This window comes from Plutella xylostella, chromosome 26 (genome assembly GCF_932276165.1).
Source record: "Plutella xylostella chromosome 26, ilPluXylo3.1, whole genome shotgun sequence".
In the NCBI taxonomy this organism is placed as follows: domain Eukaryota; kingdom Metazoa; phylum Arthropoda; class Insecta; order Lepidoptera; family Plutellidae; genus Plutella; species Plutella xylostella.
In genome coordinates this window covers 1,973,643-1,993,723 of record NC_064006.1, presented here as the reverse complement: position 1 = coordinate 1,993,723, position 20,081 = coordinate 1,973,643, and the positions used below count along the sequence as shown (strand labels likewise).

General features: G+C 34.7%; 1 protein-coding gene and 1 non-coding gene across 2 annotated transcripts; one reads left to right on the top strand and one right to left on the bottom strand.

Annotated features, from left to right (window-relative positions):
• Positions 1-34: 34 nt before the first annotated feature.
• LOC105393057 (solute carrier family 22 member 1) lies at positions 35-6,418 on the bottom strand. The gene is made up of 7 exons (XM_011564771.3): positions 5,969-6,418; positions 3,866-4,055; positions 2,832-2,932; positions 2,332-2,483; positions 1,484-2,101; positions 1,212-1,393; positions 35-903 (listed from the first exon to the last, which is right to left on the bottom strand). The coding sequence occupies exons 1-7, from the start codon at positions 6,145-6,147 to the stop codon at positions 730-732; spliced, it is 1,596 nt and encodes a 531-aa protein (XP_011563073.3). The 5' UTR covers positions 6,148-6,418; the 3' UTR covers positions 35-729.
• A 12,627-nt stretch (positions 6,419-19,045) lies between these two features.
• On the top strand, positions 19,046-19,117 carry Trnae-cuc. The gene has a single exon. It is a non-coding gene; the product is annotated as a tRNA-Glu (tRNA).
• Positions 19,118-20,081: the final 964 nt, after the last annotated feature.

The following is a 20,081-nucleotide window of genomic DNA, read 5'->3' as shown; positions in this document are numbered from 1 at the left end:
CTTATCTCAAAAATAAAACTTATCTTTGTAATAATTAAATATAGCATTAAAACATTTAATTATTTAACTAGTTCAATTTAAATACCAAATATCACTAATATGGCGCTTTACTAAATTAGTATAACACTATAATGTAACTTAACGTAAATGTAACTATGTATTCGTATTACTATGCAGATGTTATAGATTCCTAAGAAATTTTATTAAAATAAATGATAAAAATTAATTAACACGGACGGAGATTCTATAGTTCTTTTGTTGGTAATGTATAAATAAAAAAAACGTCTAACTTTCATAATTTAAAGTAGACACAGTTTTTTCAAAGACGGGATGAAAGAAATTCACTTCAGGGTTAGGAAAACATTTGACGAAGCGAAGCTCGCGGCACGGCAGCTAGTTGAACATACAAAGGTAGGTACTCACGAGCTATGAAAGAAATCCACTTGGAAAATGACCCCAATTTTTTAAAACATTTCATTTTGAATTTGATCAAAATTTAAGTTTTTCTTGGTAGGTAAATTATGATGCGCTGTTATATGTTGTTCAATATTGCAGACGGCGTCGTTAAGCTAGCCTTTTAAATTTACGAGTAATTTGGAGCTATAATTAGTGTCACTGGAATTATTTCATTGCTCGTGAGTGTATGTACTCGAAATATTACACTATCTCTACTTTAAATACTTTCATGTCCTATCATTCGACTATCAAAGTCTTCTATCATCATCATGATCAAGACTTCATCGTCTTTTTCTTTTCATCCATTTTGATTCCGACAAATTCAGCTTGATGCACAGTGTCAGGTAACGAGTCGTCAGCTGTGTCGGGGACAAACAAGGTGACGATGGCCGCTATCAGTGATGCTGACCCGAAGAGGATGGAAGGGAGTCCTACCCAGTAGGTCATCTGAAAACCACAGGCATAATGTTTATAAATGACTGTTGAAAATAGTGGGAAAAAAGGAAGAGGACCAAGAATAGTTTATTTGAGCAAACTCCAGGATAAGGTATAAAAGGTTTTGAACCAAGGTATAAAAGAACAGGCTATTGGCAGAGTGTAGTGGTGAGAACTACACCAACAACAGTTAGATTGAATTTCGTTTTTTAATAACCAATCACTAATTATTAAAAAAATATATATCGTCAGCAAAGATTCTTAATTTTACAGCAGTAGAGCATTTTTGAAACTACTCTAGCATCTATAAAACCTCTTACCAAAAGTGGGGTCTGTGGCGCAAGTATTGAACCAATTCTTCCAAGAGATGAACAGAGAGCATGCATCGAGTTCCTCGTGTATGTCGGAAACAATTCTGATGTGAACACGTAGGTTATGTTGAAAAATATCGAGGTCATGAATTTCCCAACTAAGAAAAAGACAATTGACAGCCAAGTCATATCTGAAAATAATTAAAATGATGATTTGATTGGTACATGAAACTAAGTAGACATTAATGAACTCAATTCAGATGAAGTGTTATATAACTTACCTAACGGCAAGAATGGCTGCATTAATAAAAACAGGCCGGCACAAGAGAATGCTACAATTAATGGCTTCTTCCTTTTGAATTTGATCAAAACGAATCCCATCACGAAGGATGCTGGTATGTCAATCATTGTCATGAATGCATAGTTCATATATTTATTCCCACCCCATAATACAGAATTTATCGCCAGCCCATACGATACAAATGTGCAGGTTGACCACCATACTACGCAAATCAAGAATCTTTGCAGCAACACTCTTGACGCAAATGTGCTTTTAAGCAACGCTACATATCCAATTTCTGCTGACTTGTCTTCTTTTTCACACGTTAAGTTTTCAAGTAGAGATTTCTCCAGAACTATTTTATTAGTCTTTGCTGCATTTTCTAGTATTTTCACAGCTTCTTCTTTTCTGCCTTTTGTTAGCAGCCATCTTGGGCTCTCATCTATTAAGTAAGCGTAAAGTATGAATAGTAACGATGGGGCGTAGATGACTCTTAAAAAGGTTCTGAAATAAGGGAAGAGCCAAGCGAATAGAACTAGTGAAAGCCCTCCTATTGGGTACCCTAGTTGGGTGACCATGAAGAATTTTGCACGATCCCTTGCTGAGACGATTTCAATACCTGAAACATTAAAAAAATATTGTTTTAAAAATCACAACCTATGGATATATAAAATATGAACAAAATCTATTTAACTTTGTTAGTAGTTTCTGTCTTGAAATAAAGTTACAATGAATAGGGTAGTTTTCATGATAAGAAAAATAAAATTCTTTAATAACCTGTTTTTTTTAAAATGAAAAAATTGCATACTTGTTATTTTTCACTAGATATTATCGTTAAAATGAACTCACCCAACATGAAAGCTGGAGAGCAAATGTCTCCTATAGCAGCCTCGGCCATTTCCAAAACGATATACAACCAGTAGTTAGTGGCGAAACTTCTGGCCAATCCCAATACTCCTCCTAGGACGCCTGTCATGATCAAGGCTTTCTTTCTGCCTATCCTGGAATTAACAATGTTGAATCCGGCTTTAATATGTACATGTACGTGTATGTATGTAATGTTTGTATGTATGTAAAGTAATAGACACAGGACAGAATACAAACTGGGTATGAAAATAAGCAGAATGAAGTAGGTACGTATACGTATAATAGTTATTTCGAAACTCGTAGCAATACAAATAGACATCTACATTAAGTTAGACTGCTCAGTCGTTCCTCTAAGGCGCTTTCTAATTTGCTATGCTGTTTTCTTGGACATCTGCCAGTTGAGTTCTGATATAAGTAAATAGATATCGTTGTCAAAAGCTTCAAAAATACTGTCAGCATCTCATCTCATCTCATCTATTTACCTGTCAGATATGGGTCCGACGATGAGCAGTCCCAGCATGTAACCGAAGCTGTGCATCGTGCCCACCAGTGTCCGCTTCCACTCCTGACATGCCAACTGGAACTGGGTGTAAAAAATATATATAAAAACTGGAACTGTGAATAAAAAAGGAAAGGAAAAAAACCTTGTCATGGACAAGCTCCATATAGTAGACTGAGGCAAAGAAAAGAAACATGACCTTTGACAAGTAGAATTGCTACCATAACGCCACCGAACATTGTTGTTTAACAGCGTCGCTCGCTTGTCAAATCTGACGTAATTTGTATGAATCTGACAGATGTTTGAAAGGCGAGCGACGAGGCGAGCTGCTTAGGGATTGTTAGTTGCTAATTTATCATTGGTGAAAGGATAACTGTTGTCACTCTGAGGGGGGTCATGTTGTTTTTCCCTAGACTGTACGTACCTTTATAATTTTTCCTCTAAGGAAGATGTTTTAAGGTAGTGACCATGGTCAAAGTCGTGGTTTATTTTGTTATTGCTCTATAGAGATGCAAGGGAGTTTTTTGTGAATTAAAGTTTTGTTTGCTTTGTGTCTTCAAAACAAAGGTCAGGCCTAGGCCAAGGCGTTAGTGTCATTTCATTATGTTCCCTACAGTATTATTAATAAATGATTAATTTATAGTTAAGTAGTTCACTAGATATGAGAGAAATTACATTGATTAACCACATCATCATCATCTGCCGACAATTGTCTACTCTTGGACGTACGTCAGTGTCATTATAGCACCAAATTAACTACTCCTTAACTAAGGCCTTTTGTAATTGAAACTTTTTGATTGCTTGTGAGTGTACTAGGTAGCTATTAAGTAGCGGATACACAATCGATTGATTCCATTTTTGAACATCCTTTAGCAAATGTTTTAAGGAACAAATAATTGGCTATTGTTTCAATCATAGATCTATCTACTTTTGGTTCCTATGACTCGTCTGGTGGTCAGCTAGCGTAGCGCTTCTGTTGACGAAATACCTATCGTAGACTCACTTCGAATTACTTACCTCTCCCACAAAGCTGTCAGGGTTCTCATAGACCCAGTCATTGCAGGGCACGAGCTTGGATTGGTTCACCTCGAAGCAAGTAGCAGCCTCGTCTAGTGGCACCCTCGCGTAGCACTGCTGGTCAAATTGATGGTCAAAAGTCACGTTGGCTGGCGAATTCTTATTGCATTGTCCGATTGAATTATGGCATCTGAAATAAATAAAAATATCTTTCAATGATTGTTTTTGTATTTTTTTAAATTGTTTATTCTCGGAATTGCACCATTTTGGGAATTAGGCGACTATCACTTACACTCGCAAGCAATGAAATGCTTCCAGTGACAACAATATGAAACGGCAATGGCAGATAGAACTTTTTCATTGCTCGTGAGTGGAGAAGGAAAAATATATACCTGATTAGGTATTGTGATAATGAGTTTACAATTTGTTTTACTACCTACTTCACAATATACCTATTAATTTTATTAACTACGGCTACGTCTGTATTGTTTGATAAAATTGCACGACTTTACTAGGTACTAAGTATTTTTACGTGTTTTTGCTGTAGCAATTTATAACTTTGTAAAATGTAGAGTAATTTCCACTTAAATCAAATAATGTTAGTAAGTAATAACGTACCTATAAAATTTACATTTGTTCATAACTCGTGACGAGAAACAAAGTATTTTTATTGCAAAATGGGTAGAAATGCTCAAGCAGACTATATGGTTCATTTTTACATACGTAATTTATGTTTTCAAGAAATATACAGAATTATTCTTTTGTAGGTAGATGCACATCCGAAAGTAGGTCATAGAGCTCTTCATTCTGAACAACTTTGTTATAATATTGGGATATCACGGAAAATAATATTTGCTCCCATATACCTACACAATTATTACTATTTTTTTAGACACAATGTCTCTGCTGATGTCTGTATGCTCAGTGGTGCTCTGACCCCTTAGCATGAATTTTCATCGTGAACTTCACGTGAAATTACTCGATGAATTTTGTAGAGAAGTTTTAGTTCTGCTACCGACCGCCAGGGGCGCTTCTCATATTTTCATACAAAATTACTCGATGAACTCTACTTCATGTTCACGATGAAAATTTATGCTAAAGGGTCTGAAAGATAGCATGAGAAATGAAGTTCATATAATAATCATGAAGCGATGACTCCAGCGTAACTACGGACTACAAATTTGTGAAAGAATGTTGCAACAAAAGGATGCAAAGTGTCCCCACAATGGAGTAACGAGACCGTCATCATCTCTTTATGTGCTATAAATAGTTTCATCCTGTATCAGAGACCCACTAATGTAAGCGGTTATTGCCCAAGTCTCTTGCTCGAGAATTGGATAAAAAAATTAAGAGTATTCTAGTGATTATCCTAACTTAATATTATAAATGCGAAAGTAACTGTGTCTGTCTGTTTCTCTTTCACGCCAAAACTACTGAACGGATTTGAATGAAATTTGGTATTCATATGGTCTAGACCCTGAGAAAGAACATAGGCTACTTTTTATCCCGGAATTCCAACGGGAAAACTTTCTAAGGCGAAGGGAAGCTCGCAGGAACAGCTAGTAGATAATTAAAAAAATATGTTTTCCTCTCAGTCTATCGTCTTTCGTCTTTAGGTTAATTGGAAGAGAATGCTGAATAAGCATTTAGTTCGCCTGAGTACAAATTTCATTATGTACAATAAATAATGTAATTATAATAAGAAGAATCTAAAGAAGAAGGCATGCTCATAGGTAGCGTTACTAAATTAGAAAAGAGGCATTTATTAGGTGTGTTTCTTGACTATTTGCAAAACCTATTCTAATAGGACACATCCATAGATTAACAATATACTAACAAGATGAAGTGTCAGTGCAAAAGAAACGTCTCAACAAATAAATCCCCACTTCTACCACTGAGCTCTTATTTTGAATAAAATACCTAGTTTGTTTATAAGATTTGTGACTTTATTCATTGGTACAATGTTTGTCAATAGATTGAACATAAAACGGTTTGCCAGTAAACAAAATGCGGACAGTATTTCACTTTATTTTTGTATGTGATATGACACACCATCTTGTTCGTATATTATTAATCTAAGACAAAAACCGTAGAAATACTCACTTGTACTGAACATAGTCGGCAGCAAACACGAAGTGAGTACACGTGAAGGAATTTGTAGCAAACGCTATAGAAAGTAGTATACCAAAACCAACATAGTATTTCTGAGTCACGGAAAACTTGTGCAAAACATCGTCCAATTCTACAGGTTTTTCCAATTTTTCTTCAACACTCATTTTCATTTAACACATTCACGGACAAAACACAATCGGCCACAAATCATAAAACGCCGTGAAAGGGTTAATTAACACAGCACACTATTGCTTCAAGTCACAAAGACACCAAATGAATGATTGTTAATAATTTTCCTGACATTGAAAACATTGTTATTTATGAATTACTTTTGTTGTTAAGTACCGTGGTCTTTATAGTTAAAGCGTGACGGTTTTTTTGCCGTGACTAAAGATGTTTTATTCGGTGCAACGACTATCTGTGGGTACTCTAGAGGGGACAATAAACTTATCCTTAGATCGTCGCGCATTCACAAATGTTCAATGGCAGAAGCGTAGCTAATAGGAAGTAGGCTGATTAAATTTCATTGTTAAAAACTTAGTTCTACAGGGTGTTGCAAAAGTGGTAGTGGTTCTCAAAAATTTTGCTAAGTATATGACTTTTTGAAAATCAAAAAAAATACACAATTTGATAGTAAAAAATCATGTGAGCAACAAGTTTTCTATGAAGTAGTTTTTTTGAAAATTTTAAAAAGTCTTATAATAAGATGAATGGTTATAAGATGAGAAGCGTGCAATGCCATAGCGTTTATTAACCAGAAGGGCTAGCACGGCGCGCAAGACGCGCACGCCAAGACGTGACAAAATTTTTGCGTCCACTCACTACGTTAAGCTAATTGCAATGGCCATATTTTATCATGCATTTATGTATTTATTGTCAAATCCGGGTATATTCATATTATTTTCTAATTCTGTCGTGTTATTTTTAACTTTTGTCGTAAGGAAGACCTAACATCCATAACTTAACGCATACACAAAAGTTTACTCATAATAATTATTCTTTTTAGCATTTCTGTGACAAATACTATAGCTAAACTAGCGTTTACCTATGCATAATTATAATATTTTGACAACAAGATATAGATACAGAGATCTGTATTGTTAATTTCAATAATTTAAATACATTTTCACGGCAATTTTTAAGGACATTGCCTTATACACGTGCTGCAAGCATAATGTGGATGTCCGGAACAGACAGTGAGACACATTATCTCAAATTGTCTACTTTATTTGTATGAGGGCCCTTTGGATGATTTCTAAATTTGACCCCAGCAGCGGTGGACTTACCTGCAACAACTCGAAGATTCATTGATATAAATTATAGTATAGAAGATTAATAAACATAAACATAAACATACACTCACGCCTTGTACTAATGTACTCCCTTGCGGGGTAGGCAGAGGTGCATTGCTGCACCCAATTTTCGCCAGAGCGTTATGTTAGTCCCAATGTAATAGGGGGCGGGCCTATTTCATTCATTATAGAAGATTAAATGTTTGGAAATGATAACATCTTCAATACGATAAATAAACGAGCTTACACGATGTCTTATACAGGCTGTTGCAACAGTGGTATTGTAATTGTAATCCGAAACGGGGTAATTCAGGTAGTTTGGGGTAGTTCACTCCTTAATAGACAGTCCCAAAGTGGTCCTAACCGAACCGCAAACTGACATTTTCCATTTAGACCTCAAACATGATCTATCATCACCCAACATTAGCAATCAAATCAAATCAATCAAAAGCAGCGTAGCTCGCCTGTCAAACATCTGTCAGATCCATACAAGTTACGTTAGATTTGACAATGGTACGGTAGCAGAAGCACGATCACAGGATTCGATTCTATTTTCGAAACTACAAAAACATATTGAAAAAGAACACTATCGTCAACTGTCACTGTCAAAATGTAAGGCAAATTTGTTAGTTCCAAAAGTGGCATTTGTTTTTTCCATAATGTTTGTTTAGATTCGAAAATAGTATCAAATCCTGTGCTCGCGGCTCTGATCCATACAAGTTACGTCAGATTTTACAATGGTACGCTAGCTGGTCTAAATAAACAACGTTTATCAAGACCGTTGAAATGTAATATTTTTGGACCTCACATACACAGTAACGTTATAGTCATAGACAAGCTGATTATAGTCTAGTTCTCCATAGACGGTTATCTAACCGACAGGGATTGATTTATAAATTAAACGTGATCTCCATATAAAATTCATGACAGATGTGTCAAAAGTCAACCACTACTTCCTGGTTGTGCTCTAACCGCCTATGGAGAAATTGGCACTTATTCATAAAAAAGTTACTGGACGCTTTAGCTATTGAACTGTTTTGTACCTCTGTGACAAAGAACAAATTGTTCTCTGTCAGAGGGTGACAGAACAGTTCAATAGCTAAAGCGTCCAGTAACTTTTTTATGAATAATGGGGTTGGAATATAGTAACATACAAGGACTCACGAATAATCTTGTTGTAATACCGCCCACACATACTGATGGCAACCAACATGATTCGATGCGAATGTTATAATCAACAGAAATCCGAACAACACACTATAACGATCAGTTAAATTAAACTTATCCAACACGTGGTCTATTTTACACTCTATTGATTTTTCAGCCATTTTGAAATTGAATACACAATTTGCTTATCGAAACTAAATTTATTAAATAAGTGGATATTAAACCAGCCCGTCAAGGCTTCTGTTAAAGTGTATGTAAAAGTATAGTATTTAAATGTAACGTAACGTTTAAAAAACTTAGGTACAGTGGTACAGTCATCACAATACTAAGTAACCGGAGGAAAAATATATAAAAAAAAAAAACAAAAAAATCGAAATCTGTATTCATGAATAGTTTTGACGACTACTATCATAACTAGGCTCACATGTAGCTTGTGTTTATGATTAAGTAGGCCCGCACCTCTTATGAGGATCGTATATATATCGTAATATATAAATGTTTTGATATCCTAGAAAGAAATGTTAACAAGTAGGTACCTAATTATTAAATGTTCAAAAGCATGTTATCATTGAGTATTAAACATATCAAAGACACATTATGTAATAATTTATAATAATACCCTAACCAACGTTTGGGAGCTACGCTACCCCAGACAGATACACAGACACACAGACACGTCAAACTTATAACACCCCTCTTTTCTCGTCGCGGTTAAAATGTAAAAACTTACGAATAATCTTGGTGTAATACCGCAAAAACGTATTGATGGGCGCCAACCTGATTCGATGCAGATGTAATAATAATAATAGATAAATAATAAATATGTGGGGACATCTCACACACGGCCATCCGACCCCAAGCTAGGCAGAACCTGTGTTATGGGTGTCGGACAGCTGATATATCTACACAAATACATATCAACACCCATATTTATCCAAGACGTTGTCTATTTGATTTTCTATTAATAGGGAATATGCAAGAGGTTCAAATAAAGGTCAAATATTATTTATAATAAACTTTGTTGTTTCATAACTACGACTCCATCATTATTTTTGATTAGAATTTATTTTTGAGCAAGTAAATGAAGTTGAAAACTACAAAAAAACTTCGGTAAATTCTAACTTCCGAGAAACGTCACCCATTTTCTTAGGGCGGATGTGACGTCATAATTCTTTATATATCAGTCTCAGAATAATAACTTCTTTGCGTTTGCGTATAGTTAAATGTCAAGTGTAAACAAAGAAATGTTAATGTCACCGAGTATTTGTGATGCTCGTTGTGATCAGATACGATGGATCACATAAAAATTCTTCCAATACGAGTAGATCCTAGCCTCCTATAACCTCTCCACTTCTTGTTTGATATGCTTGTTTGTTTGCAAAGTTTAGGACTTTTTATATTTTTTGTTGGTAGTGTATGGGCTGCCACTAGTTGTTCTATTGTAATGAGGCGTAAAGAGCCATTCGCTAGTCAACGAGCCACTCAAATATGCTCCATATTGCAACACAATAAAATTAAATTTGTATTGTAAGTATTATGACATGAACATGACACAAGTTGCTCTTTCTACTTTTAGGTTATAATGGCAGTCGTTAGTATATTTCAAAAGTTGATATTTTTTTCTAAATTAAGTTATGGAAGAATTCTCGTAATCAGAAGAACTGGACACATTAAATTTATTACGCAGTATGAACGAGTAAACTGTGGCCAGCTGCGGAAAAGGACAGCAAAGTCTATTGAAAAGTCGAGAGCCGTGTGCCCAAATATTAGGGAATATATTTTTATACTCTTATTCGATAGTTTAGATAAGGGGGTTTAGACCTTTGAGATATGCACAATGGTTCCATTCAAGAGAGCCAGGTGCAGGTTCTTACACCCCCACAGATAATAGAATAGAATGACCCACTAACCCTAGTCTCTCTTACTGAGAACCAAAGTTACAGTAAGTACTTACATACAATACAAATATTACTTTATATTCATATTGCCATAATAGCGTAATACTGTGTACAAAGGTCCTCTGGTTTGCGCGCTCCCATTTCAAAAGAGCTACTAGCAGCTATTTACGAGCTCCCATTACAAAACAGCCACTGGTCACACTTTATTACCATCACAAAACAGCCACTGATCACACTTTATACACTTCCTTTTTCGTTTGTTACCATGACAACATTGGTTTGTTGAAAATACAAAAGTACTCTGTGATTACTTGATTAGGTAAAAAATCTATGCCGACTGACGGGACTCATTATTCTGAGCCGTGAAATTAAACGATTATGACGTCACGACAGCCCGCCATCCTGACGGGAATTTCAAAGTGGTCGTGATGGTTGTAATTTTTTAACTTTCTTTAAAATACCTTAAATTACTTATTTTGGCGTTGAATTTTTTTTTACTATAATAAAGTGATGTAAAACTATCCAATAAAAGTATAAAAAAAAATTACGCATATTCCCTATTCTTCGGCCATTTTAAATTAAGATGTTATTTTATTTTTTTAAATATTTTTTTAAATTATACCGAATTTATTAGTCATAAGTACTCTTTGAAGCAAGTTTCACAAGCCAAGAAGTTCTAAAATCTATGTAAAACTGTAGTGTTTATAAACATCGTCATAAATAGTAACTAAAGCCAAAAATAATAAATTTTCAGATAGGTATGGTCAGCAAAAGTTTGCCATGTATGCCACTCCCGAACATTTTTCGTTTTTGATTTACAGGTGTATATTCAGCATAAGAGATATGTATACCACCCTAGCGCAAACCGTTCTAATTTTAATATCCACTGACGGATGATACAATGAAAAAGCTTGTCTGTATGGATCGACCAAATATTAATTGATTCATCATCATGTATCTATCATCCAACTCAGAATCTTTTTGCGGTGAGTCACGATCTTTTTGCTAACTGTACAAATATACGTAAACCAAATAAAAAAAACTAGGTAATTTGTAAGAACTATCCATTCTAGTATATCCATTATAATTTCATTACGATACTATAACATGTAGCTGATCAATGATTGGAAACCACTTTTAAAAACTATTAAATAAACATAATTTACTTTTAATGTTGACTGTAGAGTTAAAATTATCGTGACCAACCAAAGATAATTATTACATAGTTACAAATTCGTTAGGTTATGAGAACAAAACCTTTTTCAGCTCATATTGGGTATTTGGGGTAGAATTTAATAAGTGATACCCGTTACAATGTAACTGAACATATACAAAGTTTCACTATGGGCCCATGCGTCTGAAATCTTGATAAAATATCAGATGCTCTTTACATTTTGGTAAAGTAAGTATTGGTTTTTTCTAATAGTTAGCATTTAATGTGCATTTAATCAAAAAAAGTTGTTCAGTATAAAAAAAAAAATTAAAGATTCCAATTCTAATTGTAGAGCTGTTAAATTTATTTGTTTGAAACTGTTAGGTTTTCGTATGTAGATCTCATTTTCAAACTATGTAATGTCAAACTATATATTATTTGTAGATTGACATTGCTAAAATATTTTTTTTTCTTTTCTCGGAATCATTATCACTGCCTAGTTAAGGCTACTCGCACGCTTACTAGTCCTATCGAGACGTCATTACTATTCATGACCTCACATGAATATTTTGCGTATGAATTCCATTTTGTTCTTTTGTGAATAAATAATTTTATTCTGTTATTTATGTTATTGAACAATCAGACGTGTATACTTTGTCTATTTATTCTGTACATAATTTGGTGATCCTCAATACATAGGCACAGTTTGTTCAGTGTTGTTGTCAGTCACTAGTTAATTCTGAGTAACGTTTTCCTTGGAGAATTTTTGATTTACGTATACCTACTATAATATATGTAACTTTCTTAATTAATAGGCTTCAATGACCTCCTTATTTTCTTCAAAGTTTTAAATACCTAAGGCAGGTAGAGCTGCCATACTATACTATAAACGATACTAAACTTTAGCATTCATCAATCTTAAATCAGCATCTGTATAAATTTCAATTATGTCAGTTTGACAGATAAGCAATCCTAGTTATTAACTACCTATGTTATTATTCGTTAATTAATTATTCGTGAATTCACTGTTGTTGCCATTGATTTCAACAAATTGGTCAAGGTTAACTTCTTTTACCACTGCAATTCTCGTTTTTGACATTAGCATAAATTAATATAAACAAATAAAGTACCTACTTACTTAATTATTTATTTAAGCGCCCAGTGCAAGTTTTTCTCACCATTCGAATAGATAAAAGTAGACGGGAATTTGTTTGGTCCCTGGTTCGATCCCCGATCAGGGCAGATATTTGTTCAAAGACATACATTTGAACGATGATAATAATGTGGGAGTGGAACAGAACGCAAGGTGAAGTATCCATGACGACGAATAACAGAGGAGCATAGAGTGAAAAGCAGAGTGTGAAAGACGTATAAAGACGTAAAGACGATTTCATATTTCTTTATTTTATTTTGACCCTTATATAATAAAAGTGATAAATACAACATCTGATTTAATTCCTACAATAATATACCTATAATATGTAAGGATATATCTATGTACCTATCTGTGCAGATTATATCAGCAGTCCGATGCCCATATTACAGGCTCTGCCCAGTTAGAGGATTACGGTGTGTGAAAAGTATTTTTGAATAAAATAGAAAATAGTCCAAAAATTACGTACTTGTATGAGGACACTTCCGCTGCGAACACATAATCACTTTCATACAACCCGTTTATTGTAAAACACACTATTAGAAGGAAACCGGTAGTTAAGTGATACCTTCCAGTTACACCCAATTTTGACAGAACATCGTCTGTTGACACCTGTCGAATCACAGTCAATGCCATGTCACAGCAAGTACAAAACTGAACGAATTCGAAGTGATTGCCTCAATTTTATATGTCCATTCAAATAAAATATTTCCACAAGTACTATGTAAGTGTGTAGGTTTAAATAAACACAATACCTGCCAAATGAGAGGCAATAAGGATAATAGCGTTATTATGTTACCATCTTTTGGATAATCTACCCCAAAAACCATGGATAGAATGAGGAATTATGTATTCAATTATGCATAAGTAAGTACCTATACCAAAACTACGGCCTATACTCGTATGCTAAGTTACGAACTTTTCATATTCTAAAATCTATGCTAATGTTGAAAAATCTTTTGTATAATCATGTATACGTAGGTACTATACGTATCTATACCTACTATGCCCAAACATAGTAAATTATTCTCATCATACCCCTTAAATTGTTACTTACAATAATAATATTAATACAATATTTTATTTTGCCACATTGAATGGGTTTATTTTGCTTCCTCGAAATCATCTGATTCTCTTAACACGACATAATATATCGGGTTTCACATGCGGCAAAGTCGACTGAGCGTAAAATACGTCCACGTATCGATACCTATCGTGCGTATCGCACCAAATGGATTGTCAGGGTTCCGCTCATCTGGCATAATCTTTATTGACCAAAACTCATTTCGCATAACTCGTATGGTCTAAACTTTTTTGGCCGAACCATCACTTTGCCAAGACTTATGTGGCATAAGGCTCGTTTCGTCTAAAACTCTTTAGGCACAATCTTTAAACACCTAAGTTTCGTTTGCTCAAATTTATGTTCGTCTATAACCTATGTATAATCTTGTTTCTCCTAATGTTATCTTAATAAATAATATATTAAGTATGTAGTAAATGTACAAATTGTGGTATTTTTCTCCTACATCCCGAAAATCACGATATTGTATGATCAAAAAATCGAAAGTTAACGACCAATATAATTATTACAAACCCCATGAGATCGAAACCTAAAAATAGGTGCGACGACGAGCAAAGCGAGGAGGAGCGTGTTAGGTGCACATGTTCATCAAAACCAAAGCGGAGCGCAGCGAAGCGGAGCGGAGCGTTTTCCAAACAGCGGAAACAAAACAAGGCACCAGTTTGCGCTATGTAGGGAGACGCTCCGTCAAAGTTAAAGCCAAACGAATATTATTACTTTGTATAAACCTATGCCATAGCATTATTAGGCTATTCAAGATTTGGCCATACCATTATTAGGCTAAACAATGTTATGCGAAATAACTTTTTACTAAACGAGATTTATGCCATACGATTTTCGGCGTAACGAGACTTTGACCAGACGTTACTATGCAATACGAGATTAGGCAAAAAAATCTTATGCCAAAAAAGGTAGAACCGGATTGTCATAAATGTATAATAATAAATAATAATAATATGTGGGGACATCTCACACACGGCCATCCGACCCCAAGCTAGGCAGAACCTGTGTTATGGGTATCGGACAGCTGATATATCTACACAAATACATAGATAGATACATACTAAATATAAATATCAACACCCAAGACCCGAGAACAAATATATGTGTTTAAACAAATATCTGCCCCAGCCGGGAATCGAACCCGGGACCTTCGGCTCAGTAGTCAGGGTCACTAACCACTACGCCATTCGGTCGTCAAAATCGTCGTATGAAGAAACGGTGTCGGCAATGCCGATGAAGTGGACGCGACTGAATACTGAATGCGTCGGGACGCCTCCGTCTCTTTAGTGTTATTGTGGTCTAGGCCCGGAAGTAAATTTGTAGGAATTAAATAAGATGTTAGGTATTTAATCCACTTTATTATATACTTACAGGTTAAAATAAAATCAAAGAAATATCGACATCGTCTTTTCGTCTTTACGTCTTTCACCCTCTTCTGCAGTCTGTAGCAACTTATAACTTCAAACACAAATTTGACACAAATGTATGGAGTTTGGATAGTTTTGTTTATGGTGGAGTCATTCTATCTCACTCACTTCCTCTAACCTCTCATGTCATAAAATTAATTACTCTGTATAAAATGTCATCTGTCATTTACCTACTCTGTGCTATATTACCTACTCTGTGGTCTGTGTCACTCGCTGCTATCAGTCGTTTTGTTCAATGTCGGTTATATTTAAATTTTCAATTTGTTATAAGTACAATAATACCATGTTAATGAAAAAGTGGATAGAATCAGTTTCCTTTTAAGTGTATGTGGTGTCTAAAACAATAAAATCACTACCAAAATGTTAACAAGAAAGTGCGAAATATGTGGACTGTAATCGAATTGTAAAGACGGCCAAAGACGTTTTTTTATGGCCAGATTTCCTTTGGACGTATCTCGGTAAGTAAAAAATAAGTAGCTATAAGTAAAGCAACGTATCTTCCTCGATATAAAGGGATATTTCTGTAAGAAAACATAATTTGCTCCGTTTCATTTCAAAATATAGTGTTGGGATGAGACAATTTTAAAACTATCGATATTTTTCTCAGGTGTAAAAAATGGGTAATAGCTACGGGCTAGGAAGATTTAGTATATGTTCCCATTGAAAAACTGCACCAGCTAAACTTATATGTGGAAATCACTTCAATGCTAGAGATTTTAATACGAAGAAGAGTCGGTTGAAAAAAACTGCGGTTCCAAGGCTAAGACTAACTCTAAAGCCACTCTCTGATGAAATACTAAAAGAATTTCCTTTGAAACTTATGAAAGAAGAGTAGGTATAATTAGTAGATTTTATAATACACATTATGTACACCCAGGGGCAGAGAAACCTAACCCCTCCCAGAAGCATTGTTAATATGTGAGGGGGACTGTACAATTACAATTGAATTTGTTCCATTGAGTGGCATTTACCTATGTTTTTCTAACTATTTCTATTATTTTACAGAACAAGGTGCATCATGTTCTACAGATAATAATATGACCAATATTCCACCAGTACAAACTACAATGTGCTGCAGAAGTACACACGACACGACAGGATTTTGCTGAAATCAAGGGGATATGTACAAAGGTTCCACTCGAGAGAGCCACGTACAGGATCTTCACCCCCTACCAGAATAGAATAGAATAGAATAGACATCAACGTACAGGCCAAACGGCTCAAGCTACAATGATGAGACTTGGCAAGTAGGTTCCTTAGGTAGTGTAGGTGAGCACTAAGAAAGAAATTTCTGAAATTCCCACGGGAACGGAAATTAGCGGGATAATATTTTTGTATGAAAAATCTAAACCAAATCTAAGTTAGACGCTTGAAATTTGGCATGCAGGTACCTTAGTAAACTTAAAGCTTAGTTACAATAGGATATTGCTAAATTTCTACAGTAATGGGAGTTAGCAGGAAAAAATATTTCCCACGGGAAAATCTTTCAAGGTGAAGCAAAGCTCGCGGGAAATGCTAGTACATATGTATAAATGAATATATATTGTTAAATAAAAAAAATGATTTTGTTTATATCAAATCTTTTACTGATCAAAAACTGTTTTACTTTTTGATTAACTTCTAATTTATAAGGGGATTGATGACATACATACTAAAACAAGTCGTATAGGTACTCCATAGTAGTTAAACAAAAAAAAAACCATTTAAAAACTGACTAGCTTTAGCCATATACAAAAAGAGAAATCGTTACGGCCAGACTACACAGTTCTAAGAGCACCGATAATTCGTTGTAAATATGTTAATGTACAGTTTTATAATATACATGCTACGAGTTATCGATACCGTTCGAACTATGCAGAATGATCGTAACGATTTCTTGTAGTGTATACTTACGTCAACCATTACAAGAGGCGTCGATTATCGATATGAAATAATACCTAGGTACATCACTATTTTGGTACATCACTATTTTGTGTTTGTAATGTTGGCAGCACTGACTGGTTTAAGTGACTCAGGTTGGTAATGATTCATTATCCAAACTTTGTGTTTTTATTCTAAGGAAGTCCGGTCTCTTACTACTATATTACCTACTCTGTGCTCTTCTGTTATTCGTCGTCATGGTTACATCCTTCATCTTGCGTTCTGTTCTATACTTATGAAGTACTTATCACTTCCATGAGTCTAGGTCTACCAATTTTTTTACTGAAGCCTCAAAAGAGAATGGCCATATCGCCTGGCCTGACCTGGCATGGCCTGACCCGCTTTGCAGCCACTAACCAAACCTATTTTTATTCAGTGATAAAAGTGTTCTACATGAGGGAAAAATATTTAAAAAAAATCTTAACCACTTATAAAAAATTATACTTAGCTCGAGGGAAACTTGTAGTACACTACAAAGACTTGATTTTTCAGCACCCTATATCTTTGTTCTCCCATGCCTCATAATAATAAAGTTTACACTAGGATATACCTACTGTAGTCATGGGCTACACATCAGTATAATAATATGTTTCATTATTATTATTATTAAACTCTTTATTGAACAAAATAAATTGTTACAAAGGCGAACTTAATGCTAGCAGCATTTTCTACCAGTTAACCTTTGGTGATGTTGAAAAAGTGATTGGTAGTGCTTACGATAGAAGATGGTCTAAATTGAGTACCTAACCAAAATATTAATATAACTATACCTATACAATATAAGTAAATAATTATATACATGATACATACATACATACATTACATACATACACATATACATACATAAACTTAAAATTACTATCATCATCATCGCATAGATAGGGATCAGTTAAGCTGAATGTTCTGCTCTTGGAGGTAGTGGAGACGAACTTTAGATTTAAAAAGATCTATAGACTTAGTTTGCCTTATATCCAGTGGTAACTTGTTCCACAAGCGAACCGCTGTCACAGTGAAAGAATCAGAATACCCTGCCGCATTATGCTCTGGGGTACGAAAGAGAAGATTGCGACTTGACCGTTGAGGACGGTCAGAAAAGTCAAAGAACGTGAAGCGTTCTGTTAGGTAGGATGGGGCACAAGAATTATAGACTATACTATGAACGAGGGATAAAATATGAGCATTCCTTCGGTGACGGATATTGAGCCACTTGAGTTTGTTACGAAGATCAGAGACATGATCATACTTACGCAGGCCAAAAATATAGCGAATGCATAAGTTGAGCAGACGGTCGAGTTTATCAAGTAGCTCTTCGGTGAGATCAGGGTAGCATACATCTGCATAATCAATAATTGGGAGCAACAATGAGTTGACTAGCGTAACTTTGGTAGAGTACGGCAGGAAGTTCTGAAGGCGTTTAAGTCCATGCATGGATGCATAGATCTTACGGCTGACCTCAGAAACCTGCAGCTCCCAAGACAAATTGCTCTGTATGTGAAGACCAAGATTTTTCACATTGTCACAATATGACAAGCTAATTCCATCGAACACGACAGGTGGTAATGGACCAAGTCTGGCCAGGTGAAACCTGCTGCCCACAAACATAACTTTCATCAATTGCTGCTCTTGCGGGTCATGGAGCCATAGAGATTTGGCCATTCTTCTTTAATATGAAAATAATTTTACAGCGCCATCTATGTATTATGTGCAAAACTGTTGGCCTTTCCTGTTTGCAGAATATTGTAGTTGGCATATATACCTATAGTAACTAGTTCTTATCCAAATTTATAGATGGCATTAATTTAAATTTACTGATTTAAATTTAGTGGGATATTAAATTGGTAAAAATAATTTCGATCTACCTATATTGAAATTGAATGAATGAAATCAAAATATTTTCAAATTGTTCTTTCATGGTTATATTCATTTCTGACAAAGCTATACTAACCAACAGATATTTTCAACCACTTACACCAATCCGATATGGTCTAGTGGCTAGGATACCTGGCTCTCACCCAGGAGGCTCGGGTTCGATTCCCGGTATCGGAATATCTTTTTAATATTTATTTTTATTTAAAGAATAATTTTCGTTGTTTTGATAGTAAAGTATGCGAAATGATATTGTTATTACTACTAATTCAGTAGCACATACAAAGCGGATCACATGGTTTAGACTAGTAAAATTTTAATATAAGCGTTAAGTATTTAATTAACTTATTACTCCACCACCTGTATACTATACTACACTTACGCTTTTTAATCAATACTTAACAAAATCTTATATTGGCGGGAAACACAAGAGCAACTTATTCGAATGTCACTTTCGAAAGATCAGTTGAACCATCGTAATACTAAACCGAGTAAAAAGTTAACTAAGTTTAAGTTGCCTTACTTATATTTTTTTATAACTGTGTTCAGTTTTGACAGGAATAGCGAAGTTGTTATGGGTACATATTCAACAAAAAAAAACGTATATACCTTTTTAACCTTCTCTGAAACCAAAATGACCAAAATCGGGTTCTCGAGTTTTTACAACTCTAATTGCCTAGACAAACAGTAATTACCTAGTTATTAAATTTATATTATTTATTCTAGGATTGGGAATCAATAAAATATACTTGAGTACTTACCTATTATTATGTAATATTATAAAGAAGATAAATCATTAATGCAATTACCTAAATGAATAATGATATCATAACGTTAAACCGAGTTAAAAAAAGTTAAACTCAGTTTAGCAAAATGCAGCATAGGCCCTATCAGTTTGCGGTCAAAGACCCAGATCTTCACCTTGCTCTTGCTACAGCGTGCTTTGGCGAAGACAGTAGTGATGTCGCGATGATCTGAATGCAGAGTATCGATATCGACATTATATGAAAACCTCCTGCTTTTTTCGAAGTCGGTTAAAAATATTGGTATTTAATTTATTTAATCAATCAGAAAAATCTTTGAATAGTGTTACAGTGTTTGTCTAATTTAAAATACATTAAGTATTCTGTTTAATTTGTTCAGA